This window comes from Meriones unguiculatus, chromosome 11, assembly GCF_030254825.1.
Source record: "Meriones unguiculatus strain TT.TT164.6M chromosome 11, Bangor_MerUng_6.1, whole genome shotgun sequence".
Taxonomy (NCBI): Eukaryota; Metazoa; Chordata; class Mammalia; order Rodentia; family Muridae; genus Meriones; species Meriones unguiculatus.
The window spans coordinates 346509-369034 of record NC_083359.1 but is presented as its reverse complement, the minus strand read 5'-3'; the positions used below and the strand labels follow the sequence as shown (position 1 = coordinate 369034).

At 51.8% G+C, this 22526-nt stretch overlaps 2 protein-coding genes across 8 annotated transcripts in view; one reads left to right on the top strand and one right to left on the bottom strand.

Annotated features, from left to right (window-relative positions):
• Positions 1-1465: 1465 nt before the first annotated feature.
• On the top strand, positions 1466-10684 carry Pimreg (PICALM interacting mitotic regulator). 4 transcript variants are annotated; one of them, XM_060363361.1, is made up of 6 exons: positions 1466-1535; positions 2001-2303; positions 3823-4100; positions 4516-4611; positions 5164-5217; positions 10529-10665. In XM_060363361.1, exons 2-5 carry the CDS (start codon positions 2034-2036, stop codon positions 5195-5197), a joined length of 678 nt encoding a protein of 225 aa, XP_060219344.1. In that variant the 5' UTR covers positions 1466-1535; positions 2001-2033; the 3' UTR covers positions 5198-5217; positions 10529-10665. The 4 variants fall into 4 exon arrangements, with proteins under 4 accessions (XP_060219344.1, XP_021497333.1, XP_021497332.1 ...); XM_021641658.2 differs by lacking the exon at positions 10529-10665 and adding an exon at positions 5394-6120; XM_021641657.2 differs by lacking the exon at positions 5164-5217 and having other exon boundaries at positions 10529-10684.
• The window catches only part of Pitpnm3 (PITPNM family member 3), an 84742-nt gene continuing 68538 nt past the window's right edge, over positions 6323-22526 (bottom strand). For 3 of the 4 annotated variants that reach the window (XM_060363358.1, XM_060363357.1, XM_021641655.2), the window contains 8 exons: positions 21682-21830; positions 20153-20269; positions 17592-17708; positions 17140-17288; positions 16801-16950; positions 14911-15094; positions 10683-10811; positions 6323-10182 (listed from right to left, as the gene is read on the bottom strand). In XM_060363358.1, the coding sequence (XP_060219341.1) occupies positions 9877-10182; positions 10683-10811; positions 14911-15094; positions 16801-16950; positions 17140-17288; positions 17592-17708; positions 20153-20269; positions 21682-21830 (1301 nt within the window). In that variant the 3' untranslated portion in view covers positions 6323-9876. Of the gene's footprint in view, positions 10183-10682; positions 10825-14910; positions 15095-16800; positions 16951-17139; positions 17289-17591; positions 17709-20152; positions 20270-21681; positions 21831-22526 lie in introns of all 4 variants that reach the window. The other variant, XM_060363360.1, reaches the window with a different exon arrangement.

Below are 22526 nucleotides of genomic sequence, written 5' to 3'. Positions count from 1 at the left end.
TTAGCAGAGTTTAATAAATCATAATTTCCCACTGGTAAGATTAGGAAGACCTTGGGGGAGGGGACCAGAGTGTCTTCCCCTTGGGTCCCTTGGCTTTAAGTAGCCAGCAGGAGGTGAAAGCCCTGGCTTCAGGAGTCAGGGGAGAGATCCAGACTGGGGAAAGAGGTGAGAGGGCTGAGGAGCAACAGTGAGGGGTCAGCCCTGGTCGCATAGGCCCTGCTCCTGCAGAGAGGGCAGTTGGATCTTTCACTCCACTGCACATTCGTTCTGAGTGAAATATGTGGCCAAGCTCCCTATACCCCAGCTACCTTATGGAGTTGTGTGGCATTGTGGGAAAAATGGGTTTACGGAGACAAAGGAGGAGACATGGGGGATTGGGGGGTGAACACGGAGGTTTAAGGAGAGGGCCAGACAACCCTCACATCATGAAGAGGCCTGAAGAGTTTCTAGGAGTCCTGCCCCCCAGGCTTAGGCAAGTGAAGAGGAGGGAGTGATGCCTCCTTGAGAATCTGTTAAGAAGGCCCCATTGCGTGGCACACACACGCCCTTGATTTCAATGCTGGGGAGGCTGAGCCAGGAGTGTGGCCAGGTACAGGCCACCCTGAGTTAACGTGGAGGCCCTGTTTTTTGTTGGTGGTGTGTTTGTTGTTCTTTTTAAGCACCCACATGGGTGCCTCACAACCTCCACTAACTCCAGCTCCGGAGGATCTGACTTCCTTTTCTGCCCCACCCCCTCAGACAAATCTACACAGAGACACATTAAAAAAAGTGAAATCCTTTTAAACATAGGAAAAGGCGATCCAGGCTGTTTTGTTGTCGTCGTCGTCTTGTTTTCGTTGTTTGCTTTGCTTTGTTCTCTTGCTAGGAGACTAAAGGAGGATGGAAAGATGGCTGGGGCAAGACCAGCAGAGGAACTGGGTGGGAAGTGTGGTCTACAGTCTGTCCCCTCCTCTGAGACAGACTTCCTCGGGCGCCAGCCTGGCGGTGAGTTTGAGGAACAGACGGGGGCAGGGTCATCTCTCGGGAAGGAAGAGGATTAGGCGGGGAATTTGAAACAAAACTTCACAGGGAACCCAGAGCTTGGCAGCCCCAGCCAAAGTTCTGACAAAACTAAGGGACGCGAGACACAAGTTAGGTGAAGGTCTGGAAGGGTGCCCTGCGTGGCCCTCGCAGCATCCCGCAAAGCACCCTCACTGGCAGTCTCTAGGGAGAGCCTGAGCTTGAGAAGGACTAGCCGAGACCGCTGGAAACCAAGCAGCCAAGATGTGGGGAGGGGAGGAGCTGGGCGGTGACAGCGGCCGGTGGCGATCCAGGCCCGAACGACGTTTGGGAGTGGGTCCGGCCAATCCTAAAGCACGATTTGTTGTAGCTAGAGAAAGAGACCAATCGAAATCCAGGGGCGGCAGAGGCGGAGGGCTGATAGGGCGAATGGGCTGCGTGCGCTGGGCCAGGGCGGGGCCTCGCGGAGTTTGAAATCGGCCAGGGTGGGCAAGGAGCGGGTATCTATCTTCGGGTCCCGGGTACCAAACAGGGAGGTGAGCGCGCAGGGACACCGTGGGGCTTGGTGAGGGGTTCTCACGGGCATCTTTGACCGGGAAGCGGGCTAGGGGGCTCTGGACAGGACCTGCAACCCAAAGGGGGTGTCTGGGGATTGCAAGCGCCCCATCGGATCCGAGGGTAGGTGGGCAGAGTTTGCTCCGGAGAGGAGCTCGAATCTGTGAAAGAGCCGCTTGCTGATGGTGCCTTGTATAAGCGCCGAGGCTCGGTGGCCTCTGTGCCTCTCCGCTGAGCCTCCGGGAGGGAGTCTGGGATGGAAGACAGACAATTGCTGCCTTGCAACTGAGGCAGCTGCTGACCATGACGCCCCCACGAACATCTTTCTGGCATCCACAATTGCCCAACAGGCCTACCTCAAGAGGTTCCACTTCATCTTTTCCCTAGTTCCCAGGGCCCCGGAAATAGCGCCAGGGAGTACTTTGTTGACCTCTTGACCTCCCCAGGATCCAGCCGTCAGAGGAGACTGGACCAAGCACATGGCGTCTCAGTGGCAGGTCATGACGGCCTCCGTGCGCAGACGGTCACTCCTGAAGGAAGAACAGCTAGACAAGGAGGTGACCCGGTCTTCTGGGGGTCATCTGGAGACCGGTCCCCTGGGCTCCCTGTGCAGACAGTTCCAAAGGAGGCTGCCACTGAGAGCGGTCAGCCTCAACCTCGGAAATGGCCCCTCCTGGAAACGCCTGGAAACCCCAGAGGCAGAGCAGCAGAGTCGTCCAGCCAAAAGCGCCTTGGGTGCCATGTCCCAGGTAACGACACCACCAGCCGCCTGTTTACAGAGGTGTCCCTGGAGCTGATAGCTCCTATCCTCGTGGGATCTTGGAGTTTGATTAGGTCCTTGTTATTTCCCCCGCACCCCAGTTGCTTCCCAACAAACCAGTGAGTTGAGTGAGAAAGGTCATGGAAGAAAACTGGTGCTCACCATGCAAGGTGACCTGTTCCATCAGATGATAGGAAATTGCAAGAAATGGCTACCTAGTCGCAGGGTTAGTGCATAAGGACTTCCTAGGGTAGGTGACTCTTCCAAGATCGCTCGGGAAAGGGGAGTTATGTGGAGACACAGAACCAATAGGATGGTGTGTGTCCAGCCTGGCAGCTGAAGAGAAGAGGCCTCAGTGTAAAGACTAAGCAGTCACATAGTAGGGGAGGAGATCCCATGTGCTAACCCCTGTTAAAGTCTCCCAGTCAGTCTATTATACCTTGGCTGTCAGCTGCTTGGTAGGAAAAGGCAGAGGAGCTGGGCTTGCAGAAGGGTACAATTTCCTGAGCCATTCAGAAGGCAGATTTGAGGGGTGTTGTTTGGGAGCAGTGTGCCCAGGAGGCTTCCAGGAAGATATCCTTTTCAATAGTTATTTAAATGTCTATATTTCTTTATGGGAGGAGCATTCATGTGGTGGTACTCATCTGGAGGTCAAAGGACAGTGTGCAGGGGTAGGAAATCAAGCTTGAGCTGTCAGGTTTGGTGGCAAGAAGCTCTGCCCACGAAGCTGTCTCACTGACCGCTAAGCTGTCTCACTGACCCCATATAGGCCTTTTAACCTGGAGCTGGAGATGTGGACAGATGTCCCTGGGAAAGACAGAAGCTATGAGAATGAGCAGACCTCCAAGGAGAGAAGGGGGACTGGGCCTCCTTGGCACCTTGCTGGACGTTCTAATGGTGTAGTTGCCAGAGCAGAAGCTTCTGGCAACTTCACAGAGAGGTCTCCTAGCCAAAGTCAAGCTCTGACTTGGAAGAGCTCTAAGGCTGCTTTCCACATCCATGGCTCGAAACAGTGGAATGTGACCTCCTCTCTAGGGCCACCTGGGCCTTGCTCCAACTTCTGGAAAAGACAGGCTAGCACACTGTTTGATCCAGCACATGTAAAGGGTCCAAGAGCTGGCACTCAGCCCTGTAGATTATAGGGAGCCGTAGAAGGCGTTAGAACAACTAAGTGCTATAGTCCGAGCTATCATTGAAGGAGTTGTGGAGGAGGGAAAAGAAGGAATGGGACCAGAGCAGAATAGCAAATGAGGCAGTATCTAGGAAACTGAGCCTCCCTCACTCTGAGTTAGTCTCTGCCTGGGGCCTTAGATGTAGAGTGATCTTCTTGCTGTTCCCTGTTGTGTGTCTCTGGGAAGGTCTTACAGGAGAATAACATCTCACTGTCACTCTTGAGACTAACAGCAGACTGGGTTTGTGGGACCGGCCCTGGACTGGAGGGATGGCTGGAGGTTGGTAGCTCACCTTTGTCCTATCTATGCTAACCTTCTCACATGTACCCATCACAGAGGATCCAGGAGTCCTGCCAAAGTGGTACCAAGTGGCTGATGGAAACACAAGTGAAAGTGAGGAGGAAGCGAGGAGCCCAGAAAGACAGAGGGTCCCCGCCCCTCAGTCTGAACCAGAAGAACACTCGGCTATGCAGGGCCAGCCGGGATGCCAGAGCTGGGGGGCACACTCGCCTCTCTGGCCAGATGGGCCCACACTCCCATCGACATCAGCGGCTAAGGAGGGAGGCTGCCCTGAAGAGCCCCTGTTCCTCTACAGACCCTCTTTGCTCTCCCAGGCAAGTAGTCTCTGAGCCTAGCATGATTTCGCTTTCTGTCCCATAAGTCTCCATGGTACTACCTGGGGAGAAGACACCCTGATCCATCACATCCTTGTTCTGGCCCAAGTCTGCCCCAAAGCTAGTGAGGACATGAGAAAAACCTCTCTGGGCCTCAGTTTCCCTACCTATAAAAGGAATAGGAGATGAGTACCACTTCCTTCTAAGTGGGAGACATCTTGATGAATGAGGCACAGATGCAAGACCAACAGCAGCCCCACTGAACTGCAAAATAATTGCCCAGGGCTCAGCCTCACATGCTTGCATGTCGCACCCCAAAGTAAAGATGTAGTAAAGTTTTCCTAGTCCGCCAGGGTCACCTGGGCCCCACTCAGGGCTCTTGCTAACCCCTGCTGTGATATCTCCTTGTGTTCAGTGACTCTGACAGCGACCTAGAGCCTGTGGGAGCTGGAATCCAGCATCTCCAGAAGCTGTCCCAAAAGCTGGACAAAGCCATCAAGGCTGAAGAAAGGTGAGCTGCATCCTGGGGTCAGGATGAAATGGCCATGGGCCCCTTGAGCTACACTGTATTTCTAGAGAGGGTGCTGGTTCCAACACCAACCTGCCACATGACCAAGACCAGTCCCTGTCCCTCTGTGTCAGCCTCCTGGGAGGAGGATGACGGGTACACTAAACCCTTCAGGCCTTGGGCTCCCACCTTCACCCACTCCTTAACCTATGTTGCTGGGTACCTGCTTCCTTTCTCCAGTACCCTTCATGGCTCCTCTATACCCTGTCTACCCATAAACTTGGCAAAAGCAACATGGTTGCTATGGAGTCCCTGGTCTATCTGCTCTGGACTCCAACCTAGGGACAGAGCCTTGACTTTGGATCTACCCTAATTTGGAAACTATACTCCCATTTGTATAATGGCCACAAAGGGTTCTTAGGTCATATGTCCCCTGTGGCCATGTTCCCACCATGCATCCAGGTTCTGGTTTTGTCTGATCTGTGCTGGGATACCTTCAGAACATGAAGCATCCCAGGTCATCAGTCCCTATCCCCTCCCCTTCTCTGTCTCTAGTGGTGACATGACTATCTCTCTTATTCATGAATGAGGACAGCAAGCATCCTACAGGTAATGCTCCTCCCTCTTTCTCAGTCTCTCCCTCCATTCCCCCCCTCCTCTACATATAAGTATGCATGCACACTTGTAGGAGTGCTAAAGAGGTTGGACAGATTTAGTAAACTGGTTACAGGGTAGGTGGGTACAAAGCAGAGAGGGAGTGTATCTGAGCCTTCTACTTTCCTCAGCCAAAGCTGCTACTGTTACTGATCACATCAGCTCCCTGTGATTTCAAAGGACTGAAATCCACCTTCCAGCCTCTCAATTTGGAGAGGAGAGCTATAGCGTCCTACATCCCCTGCCTTGAGAACTGGAAGACACACAACAGAAGCTCTCTTACAGGAGACATGCTCTGTCCAGCCACCAAGCCACCAAAATATCCATGACACCCACCCCATGAACTTGCAGGAGGTGGCAATGGGCTCATCAACATTCACCAGGATGCTGCTAACAAGGACTTGACTAACATGGGTTCTAGAAAACTACTTCAGCCATATCTGAGCCCATTAGTAGGCACTGGCCACAGCCTGAGAGTGATTTAGGAAGATGTTGAAGAGGTGATGGGAATCGCCCATGTTCCCCCAGGGGACTCTTGGACTTTGGCACGCTCATCCTGGTCTCCAGCCTCATAGCTGCCCATCCATATTAGGAATGTACCAGAAGATGCTAGATCGTTCTGAGCCTTGTAACTAGGACCAAGGCCCTGCAGGAGTCATCCCACTTTTACCCCTGCTCCTCCCCACCACCAGGAAGAGAGAAGATAATTTTGAGACTGTGCAGACCTAGGCTCATGAAGCCTGTGTATAAGCTCGGTGTGGGAGCACCATTCAAGAGCAGTTTCTGTCCTTTGTAAATTATTTAAGAAATCTGCTGTGTCATTTTATTAAAAAGATACCATTGTGTCACTTTCCTAGATCACATTGCTTTTTCATAATGCTTTTGATGCTTGGAATTATATATATATTTATATTCTGACACCACACTGAGTAACACAGCCATAGGTTTGGAGCTCAGCTTTGTGCCCCTCTCCTCCAGTCCCCTCTGCTCCTGTCCTTCTCTCAGAGGGAACCAGAGTAAAAGAAAAAGCTTTTTGACTTAGTCCAAAACAAAGCACATCTTAAAGGCAAATAAGGTTTTATTTAAGTGACAATGTTTTAGAGTTAAAAACAGCTCACATCAAAATCAAGACCAATTGTAAAAATCTTTTAACTCCATTATGCTGTTTTTGTCTTGTTAGAAATAGTATTTTTACATTTTCTTTTCTAACAGATTTTGTACAAGGCAGCCATGAGGACTATAATAAGCCTTTTCTACCACAGAACCATCCATCACAGAGAGTACTAGAAGTTACACACAGGGACAGGCAGATCGCAGACAAGGTCAGACCGGCCGCCACCACTGAGTAAACAAAGAAAAGGACAGTGGGTCTGGGTCTGAGAGGGCATGTCCCATGCTGGCCACTCTCCTATGGCCTGCGGCTCCTCAGTGTCCCCCACCTCTTCCTTGCCCCCAGAGGGTGGAATCAAACTGATTTTCTTCTCAACCTCACTGTTAGTTTCCTAGCAAGATCAGAACTCAGCAGGGCCTTGCTACTTGTACTAAATGTTTAACTGGGTATTTAAGAAATTCCTCCCAAGCCCAGGAGAAAAGAGAAGGGGATTTTTTTTTTTTTTAATTTTTTTCCAGAGCACTTGGAATGGAACCCCAGGGGTTCCACTGGAAAGTTGGTTGTTTAAGGCGGGGTCAACTGCAAGGCTCCTACAGTCAGGGCACCCCTCCCGGGTGGGGCTTCACCTGAGCTGATTGGGGAGTATGTCTGCAAAAGTGGCACCTTCTCCAGACCTGGTTGGGTGCACCAGTCTGGCAGGGTCCAGTCTTCAATTAAAAGATGGGTGCCATGTTTTGTCTTCAGGACACTTCAGGGGCAGAGCTCTGGGCTGCAAAGGGCCCAAAGTACAGTTTAAAAACCATTAGATACAGCCTCCCCTCCTTCAGAGGACTACCCCAGTAATCTCAGAAATACTGGGGTTCAGATGTATTTGTTATAGCCCAGCACCCAGGCAGGAAGGCTGTTCGTCTGAATGCATGAAAATAATTTACTTTTTAAAAACATTTTGTGGTGTTTCAGGGAGGGGTCAGTCTTTGGGGTGGGGGTGGGGCATGAGGCTGGAGGAGCAGACTCCAGCAACCCACAACAGGAGAAGGGATAAGGGAAGGTGTCAGGCATCCCTCAACCAGGTCGGGACAGCCACCACATGGGGAAAACAAACATGCCACTCAGATATGGGAACTTTGGTCAAGCAGGAACATGTTTCCAGCAGCTGGAGAGCAGGCACACCAGGAGCTAGAGTCTCTAAAAAACAGCTGGAAGGAGGGGAGGGTGTCACAGAGCTACTGGAGGAGGCAACAGCACCCCTCTCTGGAGAACACTAGGAATCAGTTCCTTTTGCCTCTGACTTAACTGAACAAAGCACTAGTAGAAAGCGCAGGAGAAGTTGCCAGGAAGAAGTACTGAGGTGTTCTCAGAGCGAGCGCATACTTCACACATGCCAGCCGTAGCTCCTAGGGTGGTGTTCACAACACCTGTATACTAGCGCCATCTCACAAAAGGGGTCATCCAAGCCCCAATGTGGGGCTTTAGCAAAAGAGGGGTGGGGCCTCTGTCTGGCTCTGACCCACAGAGCTCTGTCACTGGCTCCAGACTCCCTGGGGGCTCCCCACTCACATATAGGCTGGGGCTCTCAGGAAAGGAAGAGGCTAAACATTTATAATTTGAAAGTTAGACTCTGGCTCCTGCTGCAAGGAGATGAAGGGCTTGTGAGAGAATCAATCAGGTCTGCCCAAGCTCAGTAGAGGAAAGGACTGGGATTGAGGTGGCTATGCCACATGAGCTGGTGCCAAAAAGATAGGCAAGAATGATGGGGCAGGGGCCAGCTATGAACTTTTAGGAGGTGGGACAGTGGAAGCTGAAGCTGGTCCCATACTTCCTTGCCTCTCTGCAGCCCCCCTGGCAGTGCTGGGTTTGATTTGCCAAGTGCAGTGCTAATAATGCAGTGGGAGAGCTGGCAGATGAGACAGGATGGGCAGAGGGAACAGGAGCTGGCAGGCTGGAGAAGACCTTTGAGTAGAAAGAGCAGGTGGGTATTGGGAACCCACACCCCCTCCAGCCCCAGTGAGACACCCAGTCTTCTGGGCAACTCACAACATGGTGCCAGTCACTCCCATCAGCAGCCACTGCGGGCTGCACGGGAGCTGCAAGAGGTAGACATTGGGCAGAAGCAACACTGGGCTGACAGGTGCCTGCTGTGTACACAGATATTTGGCCCTGGCCTCAGTGGCAGCCCAGAGGGCTCCAAGACACCCAGGCAGCCATGCAACAGGTATCAGCCTGAGCCAAGGAGCAAGGGGAGGCCTGCGCCAAGGTGGAGGGCTTGGCAGCAAGGATAACCCCACACCTGCCACCACCCTAAAGGGTCTGCCTAACCTAGAGGAGGTTCCAGGCTCAAACCAAACCAGGGAGAGGAAGAGAATACAACAGTTTGAGCCAATATACCATGAACCTCCAGAACCCAAGATTTCAGCTCTGTGTGTTCCAGAAACCTAAAGGGAAATAGTCTGAGCAGAGCTTCGGAAGGGGCAGCCATGTTGTCCCCTTTTGTTGGTGAAGGGAAGCAGTTTCTGTTTCCCTCCATGCAACACAAACTAGCTTGCTCCCCATGAAGTAGTGGCTTCCCTTCTCTGAGGTGCTGGGCTCCCATTCAGGCCCTCTCCCAGGACAGGGAGTGGATGGGATGAGGAGGAAGCCCACTGGACATCCTGAAAATCCCCAGAGAGCAGGAAACGCTGGACAGCCTAGGATTCAAACCTAGTACCCATCTCAGCCAGGAGCCCCCCTCTTACTTACAGAAAAAAGGCAGGGCCCAGAGTAGGTATGCTACAGACTCAAGGGCACACAGCCAGACCACCTGGGACCTGAGTCCACACAAGGCAAGACTCAAGGAAGAGGACTGTCCTCAAGGGCCACAGGAGAATAAGGATACTGAGAACAAGGAGGACAAAGGACAGCTGCAAGACGGACAGTCAGCACCAGGCCCGGTCCCCAGGGTTGTGGACAGACTCCACATACATATATTGGACCCAGGGAATATCCTCTCCCATAAAGTGATCTCTCTGTGTCATGAGACGGCCAGCCCCAAAGTGGTGGCCCGGATGTCTCAAGGAGGGCAGGTACAAATGCCGCTCACTCCTCTAAAGACAGTCAAGTTGCTCTGCCTGCAACCTCTCTTGCGCTGGGGTCTTCTCTTGTTAGAGCCTGCCTAGTGCGGCTACAGAAACCTCGGGACTCAGAAAGATGGTCGACTTTACCCAAACATTGGGCACAGGCAGGCTTGGCCCCAGGGTCACACACGCACACATTACCCCTGACTCCAGCTTGTGGGCACAGGCGTTGTGAGGCGGCGGCGGCTTCACCGAGATACCCCGGAATTCACCCCATCGCAGCCCAGAGAGCTCCCCAATGTCAGGGCAAGGTCCCTCCCTGCTCTGGTCGGACACTGCTGGACAGACACGGGAGGGAAAAAGCAGGAAAATGCCTGTGTCGGGGAGAAGGCAACCCTTTCCGTCCCTGCGGGACGCCTAGCTGCGCCCACTGTTCTGAGCACCGCCCACCCCTCAGGGCACCGACTCGAACTTGGGGGGCCCACGCGCCCAACTGAGCGCGGGCAGCGGCCGCTCGTGGTCCTTGTCGGACTCGGGCTGGCTCTGCGCCCGCTCGGGCTTGGGGTTGGTGGCCGGTGGGTCGGGCTGCTGCACCGACATGGTCCTGCGCAGGTGGTTGCGCTTGCGCAGAAACTCCGGCTGCGCGTGTAGCCCGAAGCTGCCCTTGCGCAGGATCATGCGCGAGTTGTTCTTCTTAGGGCGAGACCGGTGGCTAGACTCCAGTGCCGCCAGGTGTGCAGCGTAGCCTTCACTCAAGAACTGTGGAGGGAACAAGCGTCAGGCTCGCACCGACCCTGCCCCCGACATCGCACTTCCCTAGGACATCCCCGAGAGACGCTGCAGCTTCTCCAGGACCGCAAATGGAGTAGCAGAGAGGCTCATTACCGTTCCAGGATTCCCGTGGGCCACCGGGCACCTCTTGCGCTCTACCACACCCCGGGCTCTCTTTACCTGACTGTTCTTAGTCCCCACCCCACTCCCTTCGCCCGAAGCCAGCTTTGCCCTGGAGTCTAAGTTTGCGGCTCATCTCCAGAGCCCCATCATTCTGTCGTTCAGAATGGCACCTGGTGTGCTATATACAAGTCATTGTTTTCTCTTTCCCTAGATGCCATTACATCTGCCTCCACTTGGATTCTCCCCTACGTCCAGCAGGGGGCATGGACCAAGACTTGCTCAACAGAGATGAACGAATGAGCCAATGACGGGACAAGCAAGTAACTGAAGCTGCCCCGTCCCCCACCCACCCACCTGACACGCACCTGGCACTGGGATTGGTACTTCTTGGTGGGCCGGCCCACAATGAAGATCTGGGAGGCAGGGAGGCCCAGCACGCTGTAGACAGAGATGTCTTTCGTGGAGCCGTAGGCAGCAGTGATTTTGATGAAGCACTGAAACACAAAGCTGGTGAAGAGGGAGAAAGGCCGAGGGAGCCCCTGCTAGGGAACACTTCATCTGCACTCAGACACCAAGCGTTATTCCACCTTGGCTTTAGAGCCATCCCTCAGACGACTGCCCCGCCCTGCCCAGTTCCTCACCTTAGATCTGAGACAGGGTTCCATTGCTCTACCAGGGAATGCCCACATTACCCACTGACACCACTGCCCATCGCCACCCCCACCCACGCACCCCACATGCCTGCCACAGCAGGGCCAAGTGTCCCTTTGGTTCTAGGTCTATGCATTATGGACCCTAAACTGGAGGCAAGCTCTAGGCTGGCCATGTGCCTCCTGTCTCCTGATAGCTGGTCTGATGAGCTCCCCAAAAGTCCAGACCCAATTTAAAGATTGGCCCTTCTTGTTCTAAGGGTGCTTTCTTTTAGTTCATCACCTTAACCTCCCATCTACTCAACTAGTGGTGCTCACTACCCAACTACTCTCACTGTGTTTCTCCTATCAGTATCCCCCTACCATGTTTACTGAGGATGTGCTGGCTAGTTGTATGTCAGCTTGACACAAGCTAAGACACCCGAAATGAGGGAGCCTCCATTGAGAAAATGTCTCCATAAGATCTGGCTGCAGGGCATTTTCTTAATTAGTGATTCATGGAGGAGGGCCCAGACCATTGTGGGTGGTGCCATCCCTGGGCTTCTATGAGAAAGCACACTGAGCAAGCCATGATGAGCAAGCCAGTGAGCAGCCCCCTCCATGGCCTCTGCATCAGCTCCTGCCTCTGGGCTCCCACCCTGTTTGAGCTCCAGACCTGACTTTCTTCAGTGATTAACTATGTATGATATGGAAGTTTAAGATTAAATAAATCCTTTCCCCCCAACTTGCTCTTGAGAATGGTTTCTCAGCACAGCAACAGCAGTAACCCTAACTAAAACAGGAGACTTGAATCTGGGCTGCACTTTCCTTCCTTTTAAGTGCACCATCGTCACTGGGATGACTTACTGTCAGTTGTGGTGCAAATATGAAGTGAAGTAAGCCCGGTCTCCAGTTGGCGGTGCCATCGAGACGTGACTAGTTGATATGTGCTAACTTCATGAATGAGGTTGACCCATTGATGAGTCCATAGCTGAATGGACTTAGGTGAGGCCTCATTGCAGGAAGCTTGCTCTGTCCCTTGGCCACCCCAGCCATGCAGCCTTCTTCTTCCACCCATTCCCACCACTGTATTTTACTTGCACTGTGGACCTACAGCAACGCAGCCAGTGGACCACACACTGACTCCTCTAAAACCATGAGCCAAATAAGCCCTTCCTCCCACAAGTCAATGTCTCAGGTGTCTGTCATAAGGACAGAAAGAAAGGTGATGAAGACAATGTCCATGTGAAGCCTGCTACCCTCCACCCTCACAAACTGCTTCAGGATAAGACCCACCTTCCCTCTGTGCCCCGCTGTTCTGTCCCCTTGGTCTTTCCTCACCAAGGGCATCCACTGGCTAGTCTTCAGCTGGCAGACAGCTGTCACTGTCCCACTTTCAGACAAAAGGCTCTGTCTGTTTGAAACCCTCCCTCTCCTGGCCCTCGTTATCTCCAACTGTCCTCCATGTTCTCATGGCTCTTCATGCTGCTCTCAGAAGCCCAACACAGCCGCCTGGTTCCAACCATTCCTACAGGATGCCTGTCTCCACACAACTCCACTAACTCTGCAGCCCAGGCTGCTGCACTGTTCCATGTGCTGGCACTCACACGGCTCATGATCCATGGTCCTGTCAGGCTCCTCATGTCCCTGTCTGACCTCATCTTCTCCCTACCTGGTCCTCCTCCTGTATCCCTTTTCATTCCATCAATTTATTTATTTATTCATTCATTCATTCTACTAGCACTTGTTGAGCATCAATTGTGTATCATCTTGCCCCAAATCCTGGAGCTACATCTTGAGCAACCCAAATAAATTCAATGGCACCTTGATATCCCCTGGCCAAGCAATGGGATATCTGAGAGCTCCTTGCCCATAATCAGCAATTTCCAAGTCCTGGCAATGGCATCAACTAATTCTCCTGACTTTGTGCCTTTCTCTCCATCTCGTACTTACCATCTGGATTCTAACCATCTTTCTTTTGTTGAAGTAACAGCCTCCTAAATACCCTTCCTCATTTCCTTGTTTCAGTATGCTCTCCAATGATCAGCCAGAAGGATCTTTCTACAACCCAAATTAAATGCTGTCACTGCCCTACTTCAGACTCACCCATTGCTCCACACTGCCCCCAGCAGACAGTCCAAGATCTTGGTCTGTTTTCTGGGGTCTCTAAAACCTACCAAGCTTGGGTCTCTCATAATATCTAGGGCCTCAGCTCTCACCTGTCCTTGATCTGACCCTGCCCCCACATACCCCCATTCTCTAGTCCTGCAGCTCCAGCTTCTTCTCACCCCTGCACCTTTGCATCTAGTGAAAGTTGTCAAAATCAAGATGGAATCACTTGAGTCATCAACCCCATCAAAAGCACAAAGCCAAGATATGATAAAGGAAATATTCTCAGTTATGTTGGCCTCATAACTTTCTCTCTCTCTTTCTCATGCACAGATGCATGCACACATACATGCATGCACAAATATACATATACACATAATCTGCCAGTACAACAGCCGTACACAAAAGCCTACACTGTCTAAGCATTGTAGTACATGCCTTTAATCTGAGCACTTGGGAGGTAGAAGCAGATGGATCTCTGTGAGTTTGAGGCTAGCCTGGTCTACTTTGGGAGTCTAGGCAAGCCAGGGTTATACAGTGAGACATGATCTAAAATATAAAAATTAAATTTTTAAAAGTTGACAGTAATCTTACAGAAGCAGTACTTCTCCAAGTGCATCCACTCAGCAACTGTCCATCATCCTCAGACTGAGGTCATCATTGTTATTACTTGTTTCAGCCAAACAGTAATGTCTTAGGATATATTTTGTCATTCTTCTCCCTTTTTGCCTTTAAAAAATTCCCCTTACCTCAATTTCTTTGAATAGTCCCATAAACCACTATGGCACATGTGTCCCCCTCAGTGCTATGCCCAAATAAAGCTTGATTTCACTTCCATGTTAACCTCTTTGTATTTCCCCAGGTCCAGCCTGAGGAATGCCATTCCATTGTCTACCTGACAATTCATACTCATATGTCAAGACTAAGCCTAGAAGTTATTACCTGCTAGAAGCCACTCGGGCTTTTCCAGGTGAACCTAAGCCCTCTTCCTGTTTGCCAATATTGCCCTTTTCTGCCACACACCAGTAATTGTCAATTTGCATGCCTTTCTTTCTCTAGATCAGGGATTGGCAGACTTTTTCTTTGAAAAGCCAAATAGTAAATATTTTAGGCTTTGAGCTCTGACGCAGCAACTCGACTCAGCTCTCCCAATGCATCGGAAAGGCAACCACAGACAATACATAAACAGATGAGCTTGGCTGTGTGCCAATAAAACTTTATTTATGGACACCAAAATTTGAACTCATGTAGTTTCCATTTGTCTACTCCTGCTCTCCACTTATGAGTCTCTCTTTTCCCCTCTCCCCTCTCCCCCACAACCCCCACTTCTCCTAACCCCCCAACCCCAAACCCATCCCCAAAGCATCAGAAACCCTGGAGGAGTTAACACAAAGATATCCCAGCCTCCTCTCAGAGATTCTGCTGCCTAGCTGAGCCCATGAATTTGCCTTTCTAATCATTCCCAGGTGCAGCTACAGAATATCAGCTCTGGGTAACAGATTCAAGAAAGCAGGCTAGAGGCGCCAGCACCAGGCAGCGAGGAACACACCCAAGCCTGAAACGTTTCAACAGGCACTGAGATACCTACTGATGTAGAGATAAGAATTTAGACCTTGGAGTCAGGGAGTGATAAAGCATGGGTCTGTCGGTGGAGACGACACCTGCCTCCAGGGTCTGTTAGAGCACCACACACTCCATCTCAAAATGTGTTTCCCTCCCCTATACCAGCCAGGGACTTCGGTGACTAACCCCTTAGGACTGAGGAAAGAAGAGGGTCCTGAATTGGCCACTCTGCTAATTAGGCCTGCCTCTGAGGCCCCGCCTTCGCGTGGGTGTGGCGCAGCCCAGCACTCACCTCCTGCATGAGGTTGCGTAGGAAGATGGCCTTCTGCCTTAGCGGGTCGTGCACCAGTCCGTCCGAGAAGAAGATCATGCCCTGTGGGAAGTTGTGCTGGGAGAGCCACGACACCACCCGCTGCTTCTGCATGTCCGGCCGCCCCGTGATGTAAAGGATCATGTAGCCCAGGTCCTGCCAGTGCCTGGCAAGATGGCATCGCTGGGTCCAGCTCGGCCTCCCTGCAGGCCGCCCGCTGCCCAAGGGCTTGCCCTGACTGCTGCTGCCCTCCGGAGAAGCCAGCAGGAAGGGTAAGGGGGAGCTCAAGTCCTCGCCCTTGGTGAGTAGTGGACATTGGGATGGCCTGTGAGGACTCCTACCTCATTCCTCCCCTTTCCCTCTCCCACTTCCACCTTATTCACCGAAAAGAAAGCTTCCAATATTCCTAGGCCAGAGGCTTTGCCCCAACGTTCAGTGTCCTCAGCTCTGGCCCCATCCTTCCCCTGGACCACTACAAAGTCCTCGGTGGCCACTTTCCCCCTGGGCTTCCCACTTGGACCTGACCTTGTGCAACTAGTTATACACACACACACACACACACACACACACACACACCTTCAGTTCTCCCCATCTGTAAGAATGGGGATAATCATCCAAACACCTCCGTGGGGTTGTCTCAAGGATAAAGGCAGTTTGGCATGGTATGCCTGGCAGAGTTGGTTTCATTATCATCCTTGACTGTTTCCATAGAGATTGCTATAAACCACAAACCCAACTCTGTTGCTCCTTTGCTTAAAACTGTGCCTAGTTACCTAGGGCTGAGGTAATATTTCAAGGCTTCCCTCTGCGCTTGGATTCTTCCCTGGTGAGTAGAATATTCCTCTCCACACAAGGGTGCTCTGCCAATCCTGTAATAGCCTTGTGCTCCTGGCCCAGGACCCTCCTCTGGACAGCCAACATGTCTACATCTTCATCCTTCAATATCCTTCTTCCAGGAAACTCCACCCTCCCCCACTTCCCAGGCAGAATCAGATCTTTGCTCTATTTTCCATGGATGCCTAAGGTACTGATAAGGTAGAACTAGGCAGGTGCTTCTGCACTAACCAACGACTGTCTGCCATAGATTGGGCTTTCTAAGGCCACAGGGTGATCTGATCATCTGGGAAGCTCTAAAGTCAGGTGTTACAGGGATGCTGAGAATTACGAGAGGTACACCCAGGCAGACAGGGTCTGTGTTGGGCTCGTTAAAGGCAGACTCTGGAAAACAGCAAGATGTGGTGGCCTGTGGTGAAGGAGTCAGGAGCCACAGAGTGAGAGAGCACAGCCCTCGCTCCTACTGTGGGATAAACCAGCCAAACGTCCCAGCAGGCTGGCCAGAACCTCTCCTATGGAACAGAAAGCAGCTGGAGGACGACTGTCCCTCGGGAGCCCAGACCAGAAGTTGGCCCAGCTTCTCTCCCCAAGCAAGGTAGGACAGACCCCACCCCAGCTGCCACAAACTGCCATTCCTGTCCATTCTTGGGGTCTGTGCCTCTATTGTCACAGATGAGCTTTTCTCATTCCTTATTTTCCTCCACTGGTCTCAGATTCTCCTCCCAGCAGCAATCTTTACAGCAGAACCCCAAACAGAGCCTGGTCTAGAGTTGACCTCAGGGAAAAGGTGAAGAGAGGCCCAGGAGAAGAGAAGGGGAGGGAGGAACAAATGAGCTAAAATCTATCTAAGAGGGATTGATCTCCCCAAAACCCCTCAGTGAATTCAAAGTAAAGCCAGAATTTTGCAATGCTTATAGTCACAGATCCTCAGAAGTCCTAGAGAAAGCCTGGGGGGGGGGGCCGGAATCAATGCACTTCCCCCAAAGCTTCTGGCTCCTGCCCTGAGGAGACATCTTCCTTAGAGGAGGTGACACTCACCGAACAACATCCACTGCTCCTGGCCGGACCTTGGGGTCACTTCCCATAATAGACACACTGGCTGCAAAGGACCCGTCGATGCTGAACACAACACACTCCATGCCTCGGGGCAGCACCGTGAGGTAGCTCATCGCACAGGTCTGGTCACCCCTGAAAGGTATTGGCCTGAGATCAGGTGGCAGCTGAAATCAGTCAGTCTGGGGTCAGGGTCTTTGTGGTGCCTCCTGATACCTTTCCCTCTCCAAACAGAAATAAACTCTGTTTTCCAGCCACATATGGACAGGAGAGCCACCCCAAAAGTCCACCATGAGAAAGTACTCACAGACATCCTGGTCCTACCTGACCACCATCTTCACAGGGTAGACACCAACCCCCAGACGCCTGGGCCGGGGCACACTGTATGTGATTCTGCCACTGTTGTTGGTGATCTCTGTGTCCAGGTGGACCCAGCGGCCTGATGATGGCTCTGTCATCACCAGGATGTCCACCTGCAGCCAGTGGAGGAGCAAGGAACCTCCTGAAGGGCCACGTGCTTAGCAGCCAAGACAACAAACCCCTGGGGAAAGGTTCCTGCCTTCTGTATCCTAGAGTTCCCTATCACCCTCCCTCCACGTGGCAACCACACTGGCTCCCCCACCTCTCTGAAGGTACCAAGTTCCCCTTATCTCTTGTTCTGATTCGATGGGCAGGGAGAGTGCTCCTGTGCTGTGCTCCAACACAGATGTGTCCAACATTCTTTCTGGCCTGTGGTGCTGTGAGTCAGATGGGGCAGATGAGCCAAGGATGCTCACCTTCTCTCCAGTCAGAGCCACCATGTCAAGAGGACCATACATGAAGCGCCCTACTAGGACTTGAGGGCCATCTTCAGCAGCGATTACATCATTAGCACGATGGTTCGCAGTAACATTCTACAAGGACAGAAAGAAGCAACCTGGCTCAGCCTTTGCAGACAAGGCCTTGTAAGAATGGCTTCCAGGGTGTGGCCCAAGTGGATCAGCTGTCCCATGAGCTCCTGACACTAGAATTCCAGAAACAGACTGTGAGTTAGCACACTGTTTCTTAGGCTGCTCACAGAGGCATGCCTTGTGCTTTTGATTCTGCACACCTCCTGAAGTGACAACTGGCCTTTATAGCCTGACATTTGTTTTTAAATTCCTGGGCTGGAAACTACCCAGTCACCTTTGGTTCTTCCTTCTGCATAAACAGCCATTTACCATAGGTCCTTCTTATAACGGAAAATTTCAAATACATAATAATATAGACAGGTTTGTGAGCCTGGCCAGAACATCACACTGATCAGCTGACTGCCTTCCAGATCTCCTTTCTCTGAAACCTCAGCCCCTCACAGGATACTCAGGTGCCCATTGGTGAGTCCTTCCCTCACTATCTCAGTGCTCCTTTCCTTCAGTTCTGCGTCATTCATTCTGCAGCTCCAAGTCCTGTGTTGGCCCCAACTGTGTACCAGTCTCAGGATGGCCTTTGAGATCCCAGTCCCTCAATCTGGTGACCTTTCTACTTCACATTGGTTATGTCTCTGCGTGTGCCAGGCCCACAGGTGGATCGTTTGGACTCTGCTACAAGTGTCCTAATGGATCACCATATTTCAGGGCTGCCTCCTGACAGATCCTCTGTCTCTACAATGCAGAGGTCTGACCTAACCTGGCCAGCATCCCACAGCTTCCCCGGAAGTCCAAACCTGAGTGTGGCACCCGAGCTAAGTCGTGCAGAAGCGGCTCTGCATTTTGCTTTCCTGATGCCCCTCCTCCACCCATGGATGTCTTTTTGTTCCCAAACTCTGGCCCATCCCCTAGCAACAGACTCAGCTCCACTCCCTACTTCTATTGGCTCCCCAAAGATGTGGTGTCCACCTCCTCTCAGCTTGTGAGGCCATGTGATTCATCCCAACAAACCTCTGCAGAACTCACTAACACTAGACTTTGGGAACACCCTCCCACCCCCACATGGAACCTGACTTGGCATGGGATTGGAGGTTCCTTTAAAATGAGAGCACTGCAGAGGACGGTTAGGGGCTTGGAAGTAAGCATGTGCTTAGTGTGTGGGATTGTCATGCACTAAGATATCCAGGGTCAAAGAGACAGACAATAATGATGCTGATTTCGGAGCATGTGCCAAAATCAGAACTCTCAGACACTGCTGGTGGGAATAAAATGGGGCCACCACTGTAGAAAGCGGTAAGGTAGTCCCTAAGAGATTAAATGTAGAATTACCACTCCCTATCTATACCCAAGGAAATGAAAATATATGCCCACACAAAACGTGCGGATGAATATGTAAAGCAGTATTATTCAAAAGAGCCAACAGGTAGAAGCAACCCGAACGGCCATCAGCTGACAACTAGAGGAGCAGAATATGTAGCTACAGTAGAACAGTATCCAGTCGGAGAAGGAGGCATGTTCTTACACGTGACATAGCATGGGTGAACCCTGGAAACATGCTAAGTGAAAGAAAGCCGACATAAACACATATGTGACCTCACTGAGCATGGGTAAGGCTTCAGGTAACTGGCTGGTTACTCGGGGAGGAGCCAGAGGCAGCAGGGAAGGGAAGAGAGTTGCGGGGGGGAGGGAGGTGTCCTTTATGAGGTGACAAAAATGTTCTAAAACTTACTGTTGGGGGGGGCTCAAATACAACTATGAATGTACTAAAATCCATTGAATTTGACACTGTAACCGTCTGAATTATATGATAGGTGAATCATATCTCAATAAGTATGCTCATGCCCAGAACCGATGTTTCATGGAGCATTGGTCATTCTGTCTTTGTAGGACCCACGCTTGATGTTCCTTCTCACACAGAAATGCTGTGTTGGTACAGCCTCAGACTGCACATCATCCCAGCACAGGGACTGAGACAGAATGGGCATTGGTGATGTTTGCTGAGAGAATAAAAGGGGGTATGCTTTCCCCATTCCTCTTTATCCCCCAATATCCTACAGAGGAGCTCCATCTGTAGAGAAGCCTGATGTGACCTGCCCTGGCAATCCCAACCATTTTCGACTTGGTGTGTACATTCCTGTTGTGGCAAGGATCATCTGAAGCCCTACCCAACGGCTGAGAGGCCTAGGACACAGACAAGGTCTTCCATGTCAAGTCCATGTCTTCGGAAGCCTGGCATGAAGCAGCCCTTCCACAACTGTCCTGCTCTTACTAACTCCAGAACCCTGGACCTCCAGGGGGAACCAGACCCTGGAACTCACACCTGCTCCTTCATATAAGCACTCAGCCCAGCTGGAGTGGAGACAGCTCTACCAGGCAAACCAAGGTTTCGTCTGGCACATGGCTGCCCACACTCCCAAGATCACCTGCCCAGCAAACAACTGCAGCAAGCTTACCCGCAACTTGACCTGGGTCCGCTTGCGCAGCCACTTCTCACGGGGGTTAGTGGGACTCAGAGCTGTGGGGTCCAGTCCAGTGCTCTCCTTCACACTTGCACTCTCATAACGCATCACCTGGCCAAAAGTGGGAAGGGGTTTGTTAGCATGTTCTGGTGAGTTGGCCTCTGCAGACTCACCTGTTCTGGACATTTCATGTAAATGAAGTCCTTCTGCATCCCCAGACAGTAGCTAGCCAGTCCCTGCTTCTGGCCTCCCTGCTACATTGCTTAAATCCTGATGGGACCCCGGGAGTTGTCTCTCTTCCTGCTTGTCTGGACAGCTGGAGCCAGAGAACTATCCCTTTGGTAGCTCTGATTTGGGGGCAGCCTCTGACCTTCATGCCTGAATTCTGCAGCTACCTACTTAGCATTTGTTTGTTCTCTGCCTTTACTCCTATATTACAGGCGACCTTTGCCTAAGGCCAGCTGGAGCCCTGACTCAGCCCTGTCCCCTTCTCAAGGCCATTGCTTCAGCAGCATTTCCTTCTTCACCTGACTCCTCTCCTCTCTCTACCCCAACAGCTTCTGTCCCCCGCACTCCACTGAAGCCACTTCTGCTGTTACTTGGACTTCCATGCCTCCTGTCTACTTGTTCCAGGTTCTCCTCCAAGTTGTGGGGAGAACCATCCCTTCAAATGGATCTTCCTCATCTCCCTGGGGAGATCCAGACTTGTCTCTGAACCGGTATCCTTATGGGTTTTCAAGAACAACCAAGGTCTGATGAAAACCACATTTTCATCTCTAGTCCTGATGCCTTCCCAAGCTCCAAACTCACTGCCCCCAGCACCTACCATGTGTCTCACCTTCAGAAGTACAGCCTTGACTCCCTTAGCCCAGCCCTGCTCTGGCAAAGCCCTAGGAAGTGGCTCCCATGGTTACTAATGAAAAGACAAGACCATTTAACTGGCTTCTTCCCTCAGCTCAGACCTCAGTATGTACTGCCACTAGAATCCATGTGTCATCGCCCCTTGGCACCTAGTCCAAGCTGTCATGCCCTGATGAGGCTCTTATACTGTTTTTGCTTCCTTTCATAGACCCGCTGACAGCAGTCCCAAAGCTTCCTTCTCAAAGCCTGGGTCAGCTGGTAAATCTCCCTTGCTCACATCCCAGCCATACCCAGGTTAAACCACACCAGACCTTCAGAACTGACCCCAACTCTCTGCCCTCCTACCTCCAGGTTCTGGCCTTCCTGCCATTCCTTTTTAAGGACAAAGACACTGAGACCCAGAGGGACCAGGCATGCATTGCTCCAGCCCCTCCATGTTGACACACAGACATGGCTTCATTTGCAGGTTCTACTTAATCATCTAGAAAGTCAGTGTTCTTAAAGGAACCCCTTCTCTGGATTGTCACCTTCTCTTGGCAACAGTGCCCCAGTGCTTTCCCAGCTGTGTCAGATAGAGGCCAACCATTCCATGTGGCCACAGGAGAAGTCTATGATTCCCTAGAAGGTTCAACAGGCTGGGCCCAATAAGGGAGCCACAGTACCTGTCTCAAGATGAAGGCGACCACATCAGTAGACTCCCAGTAGCTGGCGTGGAAGAGGTGGGGCAGGGCCACAGTGGGGAAGGCGGTGAGGACATCAGGGCAGTATAGGGCATAGTCGATCCTCTTGGTTCCCCACCACTTGGCTGTGACTGAAGAGCCAAGAGAGACGTGAGGACAGAATGGCCAAAAGCCAACAGGCACTCAGTGGAGATGTGCCCACAAATTTGGGGCCACAGCACCTGCCCTGAATGAGCTGTATGGGGAGGGGACTCCTGCCCTTTCCCAGCCCTTCTGATTACCCTCCACTAAGACATGGGATCACAACTAGCCACAGAAGGAAGACCAGGCTTATGGAGACAGTCATGGTGCACCCCAGGGCGCAGCTCCACGGTAATTTCCCAGGAGCTCTCTCCAAGGTCAGGAATCAGTCTGTCTGCAAAGGGCAGGGCATAGTGTATGCTAAGAGATCAGAGACCTGTATAGGGTCACAGGTCAAGACTATGTATGAAGTCAAAACTCAGGCACAGGTCATGGTCAGAGGTCAAAGCTCCATTCAAAATCAGAACTCAAAGGTTGCAACTAAGACTAAGCTGGTCTTGTTTGCCTAGCATGCCAAGGGCCTAGCATATTAAGGCCCTTGGATTTAGTACCCAGCACTGAGTTCAAGGATGGGGGAAACATAGTCCTAACTGATACAGTCAAGGCTCTGTCCTAGTTCAGAGCTTCACCGAGTAAATCAGCAAGGACTCAGAGGGAAACCAGATCAGTCCTCCACCCACCACCATATAGCCACCCCCCTCCTTTTCCCAAAGACAGGAATGTCACCATGACTTCTTTCACAACTC